At 36.6% G+C, this 15,041-nt stretch overlaps 2 protein-coding genes across 2 annotated transcripts; one reads left to right on the top strand and one right to left on the bottom strand.

The window, feature by feature from the left end:
• Nucleotides 1-4,344: 4,344 nt before the first annotated feature.
• Nucleotides 4,345-12,167, bottom strand: LOC143302524 (uncharacterized). Its single transcript, XM_076617486.1, has 6 exons — nt 10,611-12,167; nt 10,464-10,535; nt 8,752-10,385; nt 5,376-5,488; nt 4,783-4,881; nt 4,345-4,672 (listed from the first exon to the last, which is right to left on the bottom strand). Exons 2-3 carry the CDS (start codon nt 10,509-10,511, stop codon nt 9,972-9,974), a joined length of 462 nt encoding a protein of 153 aa, XP_076473601.1. The 5' UTR covers nt 10,512-10,535; nt 10,611-12,167; the 3' UTR covers nt 4,345-4,672; nt 4,783-4,881; nt 5,376-5,488; nt 8,752-9,971.
• Nucleotides 4,562-7,776, top strand: LOC143302519 (uncharacterized). Its single transcript, XM_076617478.1, has 2 exons — nt 4,562-4,699; nt 5,346-7,776. Exons 1-2 carry the CDS (start codon nt 4,635-4,637, stop codon nt 6,193-6,195), a joined length of 915 nt encoding a protein of 304 aa, XP_076473593.1. The 5' UTR covers nt 4,562-4,634; the 3' UTR covers nt 6,196-7,776.
• Nucleotides 12,168-15,041: the final 2,874 nt, after the last annotated feature.

The following is a 15,041-nucleotide window of genomic DNA, read 5'->3' as shown; positions in this document are numbered from 1 at the left end:
TTGATGTTATCGGAAAAACTTAAAGCATGGGATGCGAATTTTCGCGACATGAGTACAACAATGAATAAATTACAAGACGATGTGCGTTCACTGAAAATAAAAAAGGAAATCAAGACACCCGTATCATCGCCGATAATTTCCCAAGCGACAATACCGATAGAAGTTAATCCCCAATCAATTAAGTTAAAAGATGCAATAGAGACAGTACCAGTGTTCGACGGACATCGACCCTCGGTATTTCGATTTTTAAGAGCATGCGAGCGTGCACGAAACATGGTTCCTAGGCATCAAGAATCTCAGTTAGTAAAATTATTAACGAATAAGCTTCGCGGACACGCGTTTCTCGCCGTAGAAGACACAGAAGTAATAAGTTTAAACGATTTCGGGAATAAATTAAAAGATATGTTCGGTCCGGGAAAAACGGTTAACGAATATAAAGGGGAATTAGCTACAATATTTCAACGACCGGGAGAAGATATTTTGGACTACATAGAACGCGTCAAAGATCTCAGGCTGGCGATAATGAACGGGGAAAGGTACGAGTACGGCACCGTATTTCAAGATAGGATAGATCGAGACACGAGGGAAGCTTTCGTTAAGGGGCTCCCAAACGAGGTGTATTTACGAGTAAAGATAGCAGGATACCAATCCTTGGACGATGCGTACCGCTAAGCCGTGAAAGCAACACGAGAATTAAAACAAGTGAACAATAGAATTCGATACCAACGTCCGACACCTTCGGATAATTATAACCAAAACAACGCTCATCCACCATACAATAGTATCTATACTGTAAACAACCGCCAGGACTGGAGATTTGTACCGCCGTCGCAGAAACATCTAAACAACCCGGGAATAGAAGAAAATGTCAGGAAAGAAACAAGAGCAATAACTTGGGAAGAAAAACGCATAAATAAATACCTCGATAGAGATCTAAATCAAAAGAGAGATGCTGATCATTTCAACCAATCAACTTTTCAATGCAAACACCATTCCGTTGCTGTGATAAGGGATAATGTCACGTTAAATAATAAAAGGACGCACGGTGCCATAGACAGGATCATGAGTGAGAAATTTTCTGAGTTATCAAACAAGATAAATAATGTTAGTGCCAAAGAACTTTCAGACAAAGCAGAAACTAGGAAATTGAACGACGAGACGACAGGCAATGCTTATCCACTGCCTAACATCACAGAGATATTGAACCCGCTGGGAAGTGCAAATCGCCTCTCCACGTTCGACTTGGCAAAGATACAAAAGCAAGACTCCACGAATTTCGTGAATGTTTCAACCATAATAGGAAAAGAGATAGCGAGTGCGTCTCACTCAAAAACTTCTATAAAACCATCAGAAGGAAACTTTATCGAACTCAAAGCCAAATCATTAAATTGCAAGGAAGATCACACTATAGAAAATAAAAATATAGCTATCCCTAAATCCAAAACAGAATCTATAAGCAAAAAGGTTTGTAATAAAAATTCAAAGAATAATTCCAAATCTACCAAAAATATTCCTAAACGTTCCATACAAATAAATAATAATTTAATTATAATAAGCACTTCCAGTAAAACTATTCATCCTGAAAAGGTAGAGAAAAATAAAGGTGCTGCGAATAAAATAAATGAAGAAGAAAAAAGGGTAACTAAGGAAAAGGATTCTAAACATTTTCAAGCTGAAGAAACGCAAGTTCAACGAGCTCAAAGAAATCAAAAGGGAGAAAACAGGGAATCACCAGTCGAAGATATATATAAAAACTTGAATAAATATGCTAGCCATTGGATTATAATTGGATTAAAAATACTTTATTGGTTACTACATCTAATATTTGACGTAGGTAACATAGTAAGTAGTGCTGATCTTATGATTCCCCCAGGAAAATATGGATGGTATCACACTATACTATATACAAAATATTTTTGGGTTAATATGGCTGCGGCACTCTCAAAAATTTGTATCTTAAATGCTATTAGCAAGCAATTGGATAATTGGATCAATGTCAGTAAACCTGTGTCTTGGCGCAAAATAAAAACTAAAATGAAGGAAAGGAACGAAATTCTCCCCGCACAAATTAGTTTCGGACATCTAGCCAGAGAACCTATTGGTGAAGTAACAATCGAAGAGAACACGGAACCAACATGCGCAGAATATCTCGAAGATCTGTTCAATAAAATTAACACTGTACAACGAATGGCAAGAGAAAATTTGATAAAATCCAAACTAAGACTAACGATCGACGAATTAACCCTCAAGATTTTAAAACAGGAGATTCGATATATCTACTAAAAGAACCTAGTAAAGGAAAATTCTCCGATCAATATACTGGACCATACAAGGTACTAGAAATCTTGCAGAACCAGAACGTCAAGATTGAAGTAAAAGGGATTCCGCGAACAGTGCACTTAAACAAGCTAAAACTAGCGCATAACCGAAATAAGCAATGAATAAAGTGATTTCAGTGGGCAACGTAGTGCAGTAGTGTATGTTGTAGTGCTGTTCGTCGAATAATACAGATATCGAACACCTAAAAGAGAAAAGGAAAAATTATTATATGTACTCTAATTATTGTTTGAATATAAAACGTGTTGATTCAATAAATAATTAAAAGAGTGAAAGTGAAAGTTACCTTGCGAACAAGTGATCAACAAACAAGAAAGTGTACGTGTAAGTATAGGTTATGGATCGTTGTTCGCGGAACATAATGTATGACAGCTACCTAAAATAAGTGAATAAATTAGTCTCAATTGTCTCAGTACAAAATACAAGGTTACTAAGTGTTATAACTATATTGTGGATAAATCAAAAGGAAGTGTGACACTGTTCGTCGAATAATACAGATAGCGAAAACCTAAAAGAAAAAAAAGGAAAATTATCAGGTGTACTCCAATTATTGTTTGAATATACAACGTGTTGATTCAATAAAAATTAAAAGAGTGAAAGTGAAGGTTACCTTGTGAACAAGTAATCATCATACGAGAAGGTTTACGTGCAAAATAGGTTATGGATCTCGGTTTGCGAAACACCATGTACAACAGCCAGCTGAAAAATAAATGAACAAATTAACTTCAACTGCCTTAATGCAAAATACAACAGTACTAAATGTTATAACAATACTATGGAAGCATGGCACTGTTCGTCGAACAACACAGATGGCGGAAACCTGAAAAGAAAAAGAAGTTTATTACAAATGCTCCGATTACTGTTTGAATGTAAAACGTGTTAGTTCAACGAATAACTAAAACAGTGGAAGTGCAACTTACCTCGTGAACAATTAATCACCATACAAGGAAGTGTACATGCATGAATGTCGCAGATTAACAAGAAGAAATAAAATAGCTGATAAGTGTAGAAAGTGGTTAGAAAATAATTAAGATAGATTAATTGAAAGTAAAAGGATATCTTATTATGTATTAATCTACGTAGTATTGTTATATTATTATATCTAACATGTAGAAGTGGATTTTGTAATACACAATAGCGGTCGCACACACAATGCATTATACACATATTAAACTAAATAAACTAAACAGTACCTTTATGGCCACAGATATAAGACGATTGAAGACAACCGTAGTAAGTATCCAAGGCATATCGAAGAATCAGGTGATGTTGTGGGAATGATCTAGGTAAGTGATGCAGCATCGGAAGAGTAGAATCTGAAGAATTACAGACAATGTTAATCTAACAAGTAGGTTTTAATCACTAATAAGGGAACTAACTCATATCATACACAAAATAATAGCAAATAGCAAGTACATGCAATAATAAATTAATAGGGAAAATAAGAAAGGTTAATAAACACAGGAATAGGTTAGAAATTAATCAAGATAGACTAACTAAATATTAACAACATGACTGAACTCGGTGCAAAGGAATAAAGTTACGTTACACAAAATATCTGGTAACACAATACACAAAAAAAAAGAAAAAAAAATTAACTAAATTAAACAAGATTTATATAAATGCGAGTCACTTATAATCAAAACAATGACTATCGAAATTCGAAAACAACACAATCTATGCTATCGCATTAAGGTAGCACACGGTATTGACACACACAATATCATGAAACACAAACAATATTACAGAAACACTACAAAATAAACTATAATGATTAACAAATTAACTATTTCAACAACACGCTACTGTTGACATTAAACAAACGATACACGCAAGCGACCATGTTGAAAATTCGTCGCACGCACCCCAACACAAATAATAGCTAATACAATGTAATACAGCATTATAATAGCAATGCTAGGTACTGAACACAAAAAAAAAATAATAAAAAAAAAGAAAAAAAAAGAGAGAGATAAGGAAAATATATATAATAAACAACAACTAACATAACCATAACATATTATATATTATACCACATACAGGGATACAGTATTTGTACAAAGGGATAGGTCCGAACAAAACTTATAAAAAATTATAAAATATATATATTAACTGTTTTCGTATGTATGTCCAGAACAGGTGGCGAGTTCATCAACCCTAACATAGAGGACTCAGACGGGCGATGGATGATGTTCAGTCTTGCCTCGTGTTCGGTTGATACGTTCTGTCTACCATTTAGATAACGGTCATCTTTGTCAAGACTGTTTCGATAACTTAGATCCAGACCACCAGGACCTATGAGACGACCCACCCACTCATTTCATATGCGGAGTATCTGCAAGAACACGAATATCATACTGTCGTATGTGTGATATAAACCTAGCGGACCTACAACCCGCTATATCATGCCTCCAATGCATGATCGTTTACACTAATCTAACTCACCTTGAAAGAAACTTTTTAGTTCAAGGAATAGCAATCCGCGCCGTAGAACTATAAAGTACTTGTATGCTACGCACAAGACCAAATACTGATGCTATCCACCTGTAAACAAACGACATTTATAATTATGCATATAATTTTCACTTATGTTTACCAATATATATATGCACGCATGTTGTAAAGTAGGCGATATCTATGACACTCACTTCCATTGATAATCCGAGTGACTCGTAAAATAAGTCGTCATATTTACCATTACACGCACATATATATATATTCAAAGACAAGCTATAATTGTAATATCTATTCCTATAGATAATATATACTTATATATTTATAACGATAAAACAAATCTCATCTATATTACTTAGCAATACGTATGCATATACGTATATAATTATAACCCAGGTAGCATTCATGGTATTTATTTTCACCGATAATAAGTTTTAACAAAAAAAAAAAAACATAAATATAAATTTTTTTTTATATATATTAATAATAATAAAAGATTATTCTTATTTCTAATAAACTCGAGAGTAAGAAACAATTTAATAAATTGTTAATAGGAAGATGAATCGCCTGGTCATCGTACTTACCCTCATCAAAATAGCATACGGCCTGGTAGGATATGACTGCAATGGCAACCACCTCAACGTTACCACTATCTCTCTAAACTCCATCGGGGACTGCAGCATACAGCCTACAATGACTGAAACCCAAGATATTTATATACAACTACTTCAACTCTCAGAATTTGAATTTACCAACGTAAGGCAATGCAAGGTGCAAATAACTCGAATTGTATATTACTGTGGCATGCACTTTCACACGTCGGCAGTGCATAACGGATTCGCCGAATACCTCCATGAAACAACCGACCAACAATGTGCAAGGATGCACCAAGACGGCACATTTTCACTCGGACCACAAAACCTTATAGTTGGCCTAAAAGATAATGCAACAGAAACAAGGTCGCTTGTCCTAGCCGGCAAGCTAACAGACGACGGCAGCTGCCAGGGAACACAGTATGTAGACCCATACGGGAGCTGGGAAAAGGTCGTCGTACAAGCAACAGTAAGGATAAGTTTAAAATCAGCAGTTGTGCCAGTACGGATCGAGGCGAACAAAATTCTACTGAAATCAGGAACAGTATGTACCTTTAGCGAAGGAAACTGTCTAGACGCTGAAGACGGATACACTTATTGGCAACCACAACCACCCTCACCATGCAAATTTGATCAGTACGATGTGCTATATGAAGGAATTGCTACAAAGATCCAGGAAATAAAAACCAACAGAGAATCAGCACAACCAGTTTACGCACTAACAACGCAAGAAGTAACATTTGCACTGACTAAAACCGGAGAACAGCCACTGTGTGGATATACCCTACTATCCACCGAACACCCCAAATAGTTGAAACAACAAGAGGAAATACGTTTATCTCCAAAAGCAAGACAGCAGTCGAAAACTTGGACATATTCGCATACATCAACTCAAAATTCATTTACGTAGAGAAACATATTAAACGACAAATGACAACATTGTACCATGATATACTGACACAAAGATGAATTTGCATATACCATATCCAAAACCCCAGGACACATGGCCCTGATCGCAGGAGAAGCAGTCCACATAGTCAAATGCATTCCGGTACAAGTAAAAGTACGACATACAACAGAATGCTACTCGGAGCTACCCGTTTGGCAAGGGAATCGCACCGCATTTTTAACGCCAAAAACACACATCCTAACGCAACACGGAAACCACAGAGAATGTAGCGCGGTACTACCTACGCTATACAATATCGACGGACTCTGGCACAAATTCGTACCAAAACCCATGGAAACAATTGCACCACAGGAACTCCGCCCGGACGTACGCCAAACGTGGCAATATTCAGCACCATCGTCGTTGGCCACGAGCGGAATATATACCCAAAAAGACCTCGATGCACTACGGGACCACGTCATGTTCCCGGCAGAAAAATCTGCAGTTTTGAACACATTGGCCAGAGGAGCAACAGGAAAAACAATCGTCCCTGGAACAGTAAACATCCTGGGAATGATGGACGAAAACACATTAACGACAATAGCAAAAAATACCGTATCAAGCTTATGGATTGGTTTTATGGAATTTGGAACTGTCAGTGCAGCAATATTTGGAATACTTGTAATATTTAAACTAATCAAGACGATAATAGATATAGCCATACACGGATACCAGTTACGTGAAACTTACGGATGTGGAATCGCCCTATTAGGAGCAATAAGCGGCTCAGTTACCCACCTGCTACTATACCTCAAAAGAAAACGAAATATCGATGATCAAACAGCACAACCTCGAGGGATATCGATAACACCGGTAGTCACTTAACAACCAACGCCATCTACGTCCGCCTTGAGCGAACTCAGAGACACCATCAGTCAAATTTCCTTTGGAAATTTGAACTCCAAGGGCGGGGGTGTCACGTCCCGCGCTCCGCACGCGCCGTAACAAGAACAAGAAAACTATTCTACACAAAACGCGCGAATAAAGATTTGAATGCACAAACGAACACACGGCGCTACGAAACTAAAGGAAGGATTAACAAAGCGAGGGCGATTAATAAATCCAACCAGTATAAAATAAAATAAATAAAACCAGCTAACGGATTGAACGAGTTACGAACCAAACAAATAAACCAGGAAATAAGAATAACTACAAAAAGGGAAATAATTGAAGCGCCAGAAATACATGTATATATAAATATATTTTAATCAATCAACTTGGAGAGTTACATATAAGTATAAACATATATGCTAGATATGTAATAAACTAGTAAATATTAGTGTTAGTGCTTATAATACTATGCAACAAATACAATATTATCAATTTATGAAATATAAGTATATACGAAGTTAAAAACTAATAGTCTAACGAATACATAAAACATACAATATTGTATTATTAAAGAAATAAAAGTTACATTGTCAGAAACATATATATATGTGTGCGCATTCTATTAAACAGAAACATACTTAAAACTAGCCTACGTTCCGGTAAAGAGTTATAAAATAAGAACTACGCTACGAAACATGCATGTCTCTATATAAACATATAAAAATCTATATTCTAAACTACTACTAATCTATGTGCATTCTACAATCTGAAATACATATTTAAAACTAGCCTACATGCCGGTAAAGCATTATAAAATAAGAACTACATTATGAAACATGCATGTCTCTATATAAACATATAAATAATCTATTTTCTAAACTAAAACCACTATTAATAATCTACAAAAAAAATAGAACACACAACGCAACACTTGGGACCAAGCGACAACCTGTCGACAGGCCAAACGCTCAAAATAATTAACACCGCAACGACTTGAGGAATTGCTTACAGAAATTCTGTCATCAAGCACAAATATGTAAACACACATAAAACGCAGAATAATCTAGAAATAAAACCTTCAATACTATGTTGTCACAATACAAAATATATATGTATATATGAAATCAAATGATTGACACATAACCTCAAATACACAACACTATATCACAAAAGAATCTAAATGAAAATCACTTTGCCAGAAATATATACATATATACGTGTGCGTGTGCGTGTTCTATCTTATTAAAAGAAATTAATATAAAATAAATAATTAACATTTCATTTCGTACGAACACTACATGAACGAGAGAAATATACATATAAATACGTATATATATATATATATGTATGTGTGAGTGCATATGTTTTATATTATCGAATACTCTATAAAATAAACTACTCAAAACAACAAATAACGCAATCGAAGAATTACAAAACATTAGCCATATTGAAGTGACACACAACATAAACATATATATATATATATATATATACATATTATACTATTGTCACTTTAAAACAATATTAATAAATAAATGTTCTAATTGCGGTAGAATAAGGAAAAACGAGCGACAGACGAAAAATTACTTCGATATCAAACAAAACTAAAGACCCGTCACTAAAAACTTTACTGATGACATTTATGAGCAGCCATGTTGGATTTACACGCGTCATGGCGACAGGAATATTAGGGATTAATGGAAGTCAGGCGCGAGAAACAAATCATGAAAACACATTGTTAACACTTTTCTTTAATAAATTCTATGCGCAACTACAAATGTAAAAAAATATATATATATATAATTAATTAAAAGGGGGGAAATATAAAATTGAAAAAAATAACAAACGTAAAATAGATAACCTAACACTATACATTCAAAATATATATATATATATATATATGTCGGATCAGGATTCGAATTTTGGGCGCGCGACGACTCTTCATGTGGACTAGCCATCGTTTCACAAAGCCGAGATTTTATTTACACGTATATACAGGTCTATCACTAAGCTTAACAAATAATAAGTACAACTAATAATAAGTCTAACGAACACTAAGCCTAATGAATAATACGATCTACGAATAATTAAATTAAATAATACTATTAGCAATGTTTGAGTTCAAACGAATCCACGGTCACCGGGATAACTCCTTACTAAGCGAAACTAACTTAGACGCAAATGCGATCGTCGAAAATGCTCGATGTATCACTCTCCAAGGCAATCGCAAGAATGCCAGCCTCGTGGAGATTTTTCTCCCTGTACGATTGCATTTTGTTTTCTATACCCGTTTGGAAGCATCGAGAAGGTTCCAAACGCCGTTGCTAGGCACACTCGTTGGAAGCATCGAGAAAGTTCCAAACGCCGTTGCTAGGCAGTTTCCGCCTGGAGTTTTGATTACTAAATACAATGTATGTCCCATTGCATCGGCACCTCCGAGGCAACATCACACGTGGCTCGGCCCGCTCTCGAGGCCGCATGCCGCCACAACCACATTTCTCGGAAAACACATACAACCACTCCAGACCTCCGTTAGATAAAACATCCATCCCGTGACCGTGGCTACGTTCAGCGACCGATTGTCACCTCGAACCCAATCTCGCTTATTACAAATCTTAAGCAATTACAACTATAATAAAATCTAGGCTAAGGTACTAGAGGATGTTCCCAAAATTTCCAAGGAAGGGCTTCGGCTTTCCTTTCATCTGCGACATATATATATATATATATTGAACACAAAACAAAATACATCAAAAAATTAATAATAATAAGGAACATCAAACAGCGAACCAACGAAATTGAAGCAGCTACACTAAATCAAAATCGAAGCAAGGAGCTCCGGGATAAAGTTCGCTGAACTCACGCATACACCAATAGCGCACAACAGGGGAAATTCCCTTTCTCCCAGAAGCATGGTGACGAAGATGTGCCTCCAAAACCTCTTCGGGAATTTCATTCGCAAAACGAACTTTCACGCAACGATCGGTATCAACGATTTCAACCAGAGGGGGTTCCCTCTCCAATACGACGGTCTCTGCATCGAAGAAATTCTCGTCGAAAGTAACCAAATCGTCAAAGCCCAATTTCGACACGGCCTCGGCACCAATGTTGAATAGTTCCTCCAACCACTCTGATACTCGTGGTTTATCACAGGGCCGCATGCGTTTGATTGGTCCTCCCGAGTCGCCCAAGGGTTCTTCGGAATCCCTCTTTCGCTTGGGCTGAGAACAACACGGTATATTTTAAATAAAACGAAACAGGACGAATCAAGCGGACTAAGAACAAGACTAAATACGTACCAGGGAAGTCTGGAAAGGAACCTCTGATGGAAACGACTCCGCAAACATTGTTCGAACGTCGATCACCGAAGCCTAGGGAAATAGCAAAAAAGGAAAAAACAATCAAAATCACAAAAACAACCTTAATATGCAAACATCCAAACTTACGCAAAACAACTCGAAGGAGGAGGTCCTTGTTATGGGAGAGCAGCGGAGTTGCGTGTGTTTACCCAGTAAACATTGAAATGATAATGATGCTGCAGCCACCAGCCCTTCCACGCGCCGAAGAACACCGGTAATTCCCACGGTACAGCACGTGGAAGTTTCTCGTGGAAAGGACTAGATCAGCGTGGAATGCTTCAAATCTCCTAGACGCTAGCTCAGCGGAACACAGGACTGATAAAAACTAAGTCGAAATATGGAATTTGCATTTTGTCACGTACGATTCCAAGAAGCCCAAACTGCAACATCCCGATTCCCACGGAAGCGTACCCCCAGTGGACCACCACCCCGTGGGGGATGGCATTATAAATAAGCGTAGCAACATAGCGCAGCGCTCATTATTATTCTGGTGAACATTCTTATTACGGTTCATTATTCTTTGTTCATTATTATAGTGTCCATTCTTCTTATAATTTGCGTTCGTTCATTTTTTATAGTGTTCATTCCTTACGGCTCATTATTCTTCGCTCATTAGTTTGTTCATAATTCTTGTGATCGTTTGTTATTACGGCCCATTATTAATTTATTACTACGTTCGTTATTGCGCTCGTCACTGCGTTTAGAAATTTTGTATAGTATTTTGCGTTTCGGGGTCTTAATTTTTTCGGTCAAGAAAAGAGAGTCGCGACTAAGTAAAAAGAAAATTTTATCTTTGAAGTCCTCATTTCATCGTTTAAACACAAACGCGCATTGTAATTGCGGTATTAATCCAGCTAAGTGAATTGCTCAGTCTGTATTAAAATAGATAAATAAAGTAAGAGTTGATAGTAAACTATATTCGAGTTCAAATAATAAACTCAACAAAACTTCGACGACCACCGGAGCGGCTGAGGCAATGGCACCAGACAGCACCTACTCCTCAAGGTAAGAAAATTAATTTTGAAAACTTCCTTCTTCTCTGGTAATCTCGTTGCCCTCGAGAATTGAATTAGAACTTCCTATCATCGATATCGATTTATTTTCGTGAACGGTTTTGAAGATAGAATCATTGTTTAAACTTTTAACAAAAGAGTTGTCCGCTGTGTCGGCTTGTGCGAACGGTGTTTTCAACTACTGAAACATCCACTGATCTTCGCATTCCTCCTCCCATTGTTGGTAAAATATTACTCGTCTTTGGGCAAGGCTTGCGAAATCACATAAGTCCCGCACAGAAAGGACTATTAAATACATCGTCGGGGTCAATCGAAAATTAAGAACAATACCGGCATTGCTATTAACTGATATTCTTGCCATCATTGCATGCGATTGTAAGAGAGATATAACAGAACAATTTCCCTTCGAGAATTTAACCAAAGGATCGTTCGCTGTGTTGGCTTGTGCAAACGGTGTTTTCGCTTATCGAAAACACCCATCGATCTTCGCATTCCTCCTCCCACTGTTGGTAAAATATTACCCGTCTTTGGGCAAGGCTTGCGAAATCACACGAGTCCCACACAGAGAGGATCGTTAGAATCATCCCCGATTATTAAACTCAAAAGGCAAGAAAATCGTGGTGACAGAATCCATCGTAGTAAATGAATTGAGTTTCGGTCCTAACGGCAAACTACTACAGCGAAATTAAAAGAGAAGAAGAAGTCAAACGTAAAAATAAATTTATATAAAACAACGAAAAATCTCACATTCCTATCCAATCCAGCAACGCTAAAATATATATTATCTAGCTAATAAAATATTTATATAATAACCTAAGCCATTTTACATTCAAATAAAAATCCGTTCAACGAGGAAAAATATTTATTGTACCCAGCTTTAATCCTCTCCCGTGCTAGTATCCCTGCGCATAGCAGGTTAGCCGAAAAGTGGAATTCGTTTACCAGTTGCATTAAGCGTCAGTTAACGCTACCCATTAAGCGTAAAAGAAAATAATAAAAATAAAATATTTTGAAATAGTCCTTAGACTATTTCTGGTGGCAGCAACTACCGTATTAATTAGAAATCTAAATCAGTATTAAATACACAATAATATCATTTCAATTTATTTCCCTTCCGATTAAATTCAAAACTCAAACTATAAAAAAAAAATTTTTCAGTAAAATTTAACTTTAAATTTGATCGATTTAAACAAATAGATACGTAACAGAGTAAAGTAATAAATTTTTGGTGGCAGCGGTGGGATACGCTCCACGGAGGATTAAAGTTGGTTTAAACGGTTCGATTCGCTCCACAAGGGATTAAAGTTGTCACGATTATCGATAAAGTATATACCTAAGAAATAATGTCGACTAAATTAGAATCGTTGGACAAAGGCATGATCTTGATGTTATCGGAAAAACTTAAAGCATGGGATGCGAATTTTCGCGACATGAGTACAACAATGAATAAATTACAAGACGATGTGCGTTCACTGAAAATAAAAAAGGAAATCAAGACACCCGTATCATCGCCGATAATTTCCCAAGCGACAATACCGATAGAAGTTAATCCCCAATCAATTAAGTTAAAAGATGCAATAGAGACAGTACCAGTGTTCGACGGACATCGACCCTCGGTATTTCGATTTTTAAGAGCATGCGAGCGTGCACGAAACATGGTTCCTAGGCATCAAGAATCTCAGTTAGTAAAATTATTAACGAATAAGCTTCGCGGACACGCGTTTCTCGCCGTAGAAGACACAGAAGTAATAAGTTTAAACGATTTCGGGAATAAATTAAAAGATATGTTCGGTCCGGGAAAAACGGTTAACGAATATAAAGGGGAATTAGCTACAATATTTCAACGACCGGGAGAAGATATTTTGGACTACATAGAACGCGTCAAAGATCTCAGGCTGGCGATAATGAACGGGGAAAGGTACGAGTACGGCACCGTATTTCAAGATAGGATAGATCGAGACACGAGGGAAGCTTTCGTTAAGGGGCTCCCAAACGAGGTGTATTTACGAGTAAAGATAGCAGGATACCAATCCTTGGACGATGCGTACCGCTAAGCCGTGAAAGCAACACGAGAATTAAAACAAGTGAACAATAGAATTCGATACCAACGTCCGACACCTTCGGATAATTATAACCAAAACAACGCTCATCCACCATACAATAGTATCTATACTGTAAACAACCGCCAGGACTGGAGATTTGTACCGCCGTCGCAGAAACATCTAAACAACCCGGGAATAGAAGAAAATGTCAGGAAAGAAACAAGAGCAATAACTTGGGAAGAAAAACGCATAAATAAATACCTCGATAGAGATCTAAATCAAAAGAGAGATGCTGATCATTTCAACCAATCAACTTTTCAATGCAAACACCATTCCGTTGCTGTGATAAGGGATAATGTCACGTTAAATAATAAAAGGACGCACGGTGCCATAGACAGGATCATGAGTGAGAAATTTTCTGAGTTATCAAACAAGATAAATAATGTTAGTGCCAAAGAACTTTCAGACAAAGCAGAAACTAGGAAATTGAACGACGAGACGACAGGCAATGCTTATCCACTGCCTAACATCACAGAGATATTGAACCCGCTGGGAAGTGCAAATCGCCTCTCCACGTTCGACTTGGCAAAGATACAAAAGCAAGACTCCACGAATTTCGTGAATGTTTCAACCATAATAGGAAAAGAGATAGCGAGTGCGTCTCACTCAAAAACTTCTATAAAACCATCAGAAGGAAACTTTATCGAACTCAAAGCCAAATCATTAAATTGCAAGGAAGATCACACTATAGAAAATAAAAATATAGCTATCCCTAAATCCAAAACAGAATCTATAAGCAAAAAGGTTTGTAATAAAAATTCAAAGAATAATTCCAAATCTACCAAAAATATTCCTAAACGTTCCATACAAATAAATAATAATTTAATTATAATAAGCACTTCCAGTAAAACTATTCATCCTGAAAAGGTAGAGAAAAATAAAGGTGCTGCGAATAAAATAAATGAAGAAGAAAAAAGGGTAACTAAGGAAAAGGATTCTAAACATTTTCAAGCTGAAGAAACGCAAGTTCAACGAGCTCAAAGAAATCAAAAGGGAGAAAACAGGGAATCACCAGTCGAAGATATATATAAAAACTTGAATAAATATGCTAGCCATTGGATTATAATTGGATTAAAAATACTTTATTGGTTACTACATCTAATATTTGACGTAGGTAACATAGTAAGTAGTGCTGATCTTATGATTCCCCCAGGAAAATATGGATGGTATCACACTATACTATATACAAAATATTTTTGGGTTAATATGGCTGCGGCACTCTCAAAAATTTGTATCTTAAATGCTATTAGCAAGCAATTGGATAATTGGATCAATGTCAGTAAACCTGTGTCTTGGCGCAAAATAAAAACTAAAATGAAGGAAAGGAACGAAATTCTCCCCGCACAAATTAGTTTCGGACATCTAGCCAGAGAACCTATTGGTGAAGTAACAATCGAAGAGAA

This window comes from Bombus vancouverensis, chromosome 3, assembly GCF_051014615.1.
Source record: "Bombus vancouverensis nearcticus chromosome 3, iyBomVanc1_principal, whole genome shotgun sequence".
NCBI lineage: Eukaryota > Metazoa > Arthropoda > Insecta > Hymenoptera > Apidae > Bombus > Bombus vancouverensis.
The sequence above is the reverse complement of the archived record's forward strand: the minus strand, read 5'-3'. Positions and strand labels throughout refer to the sequence as shown.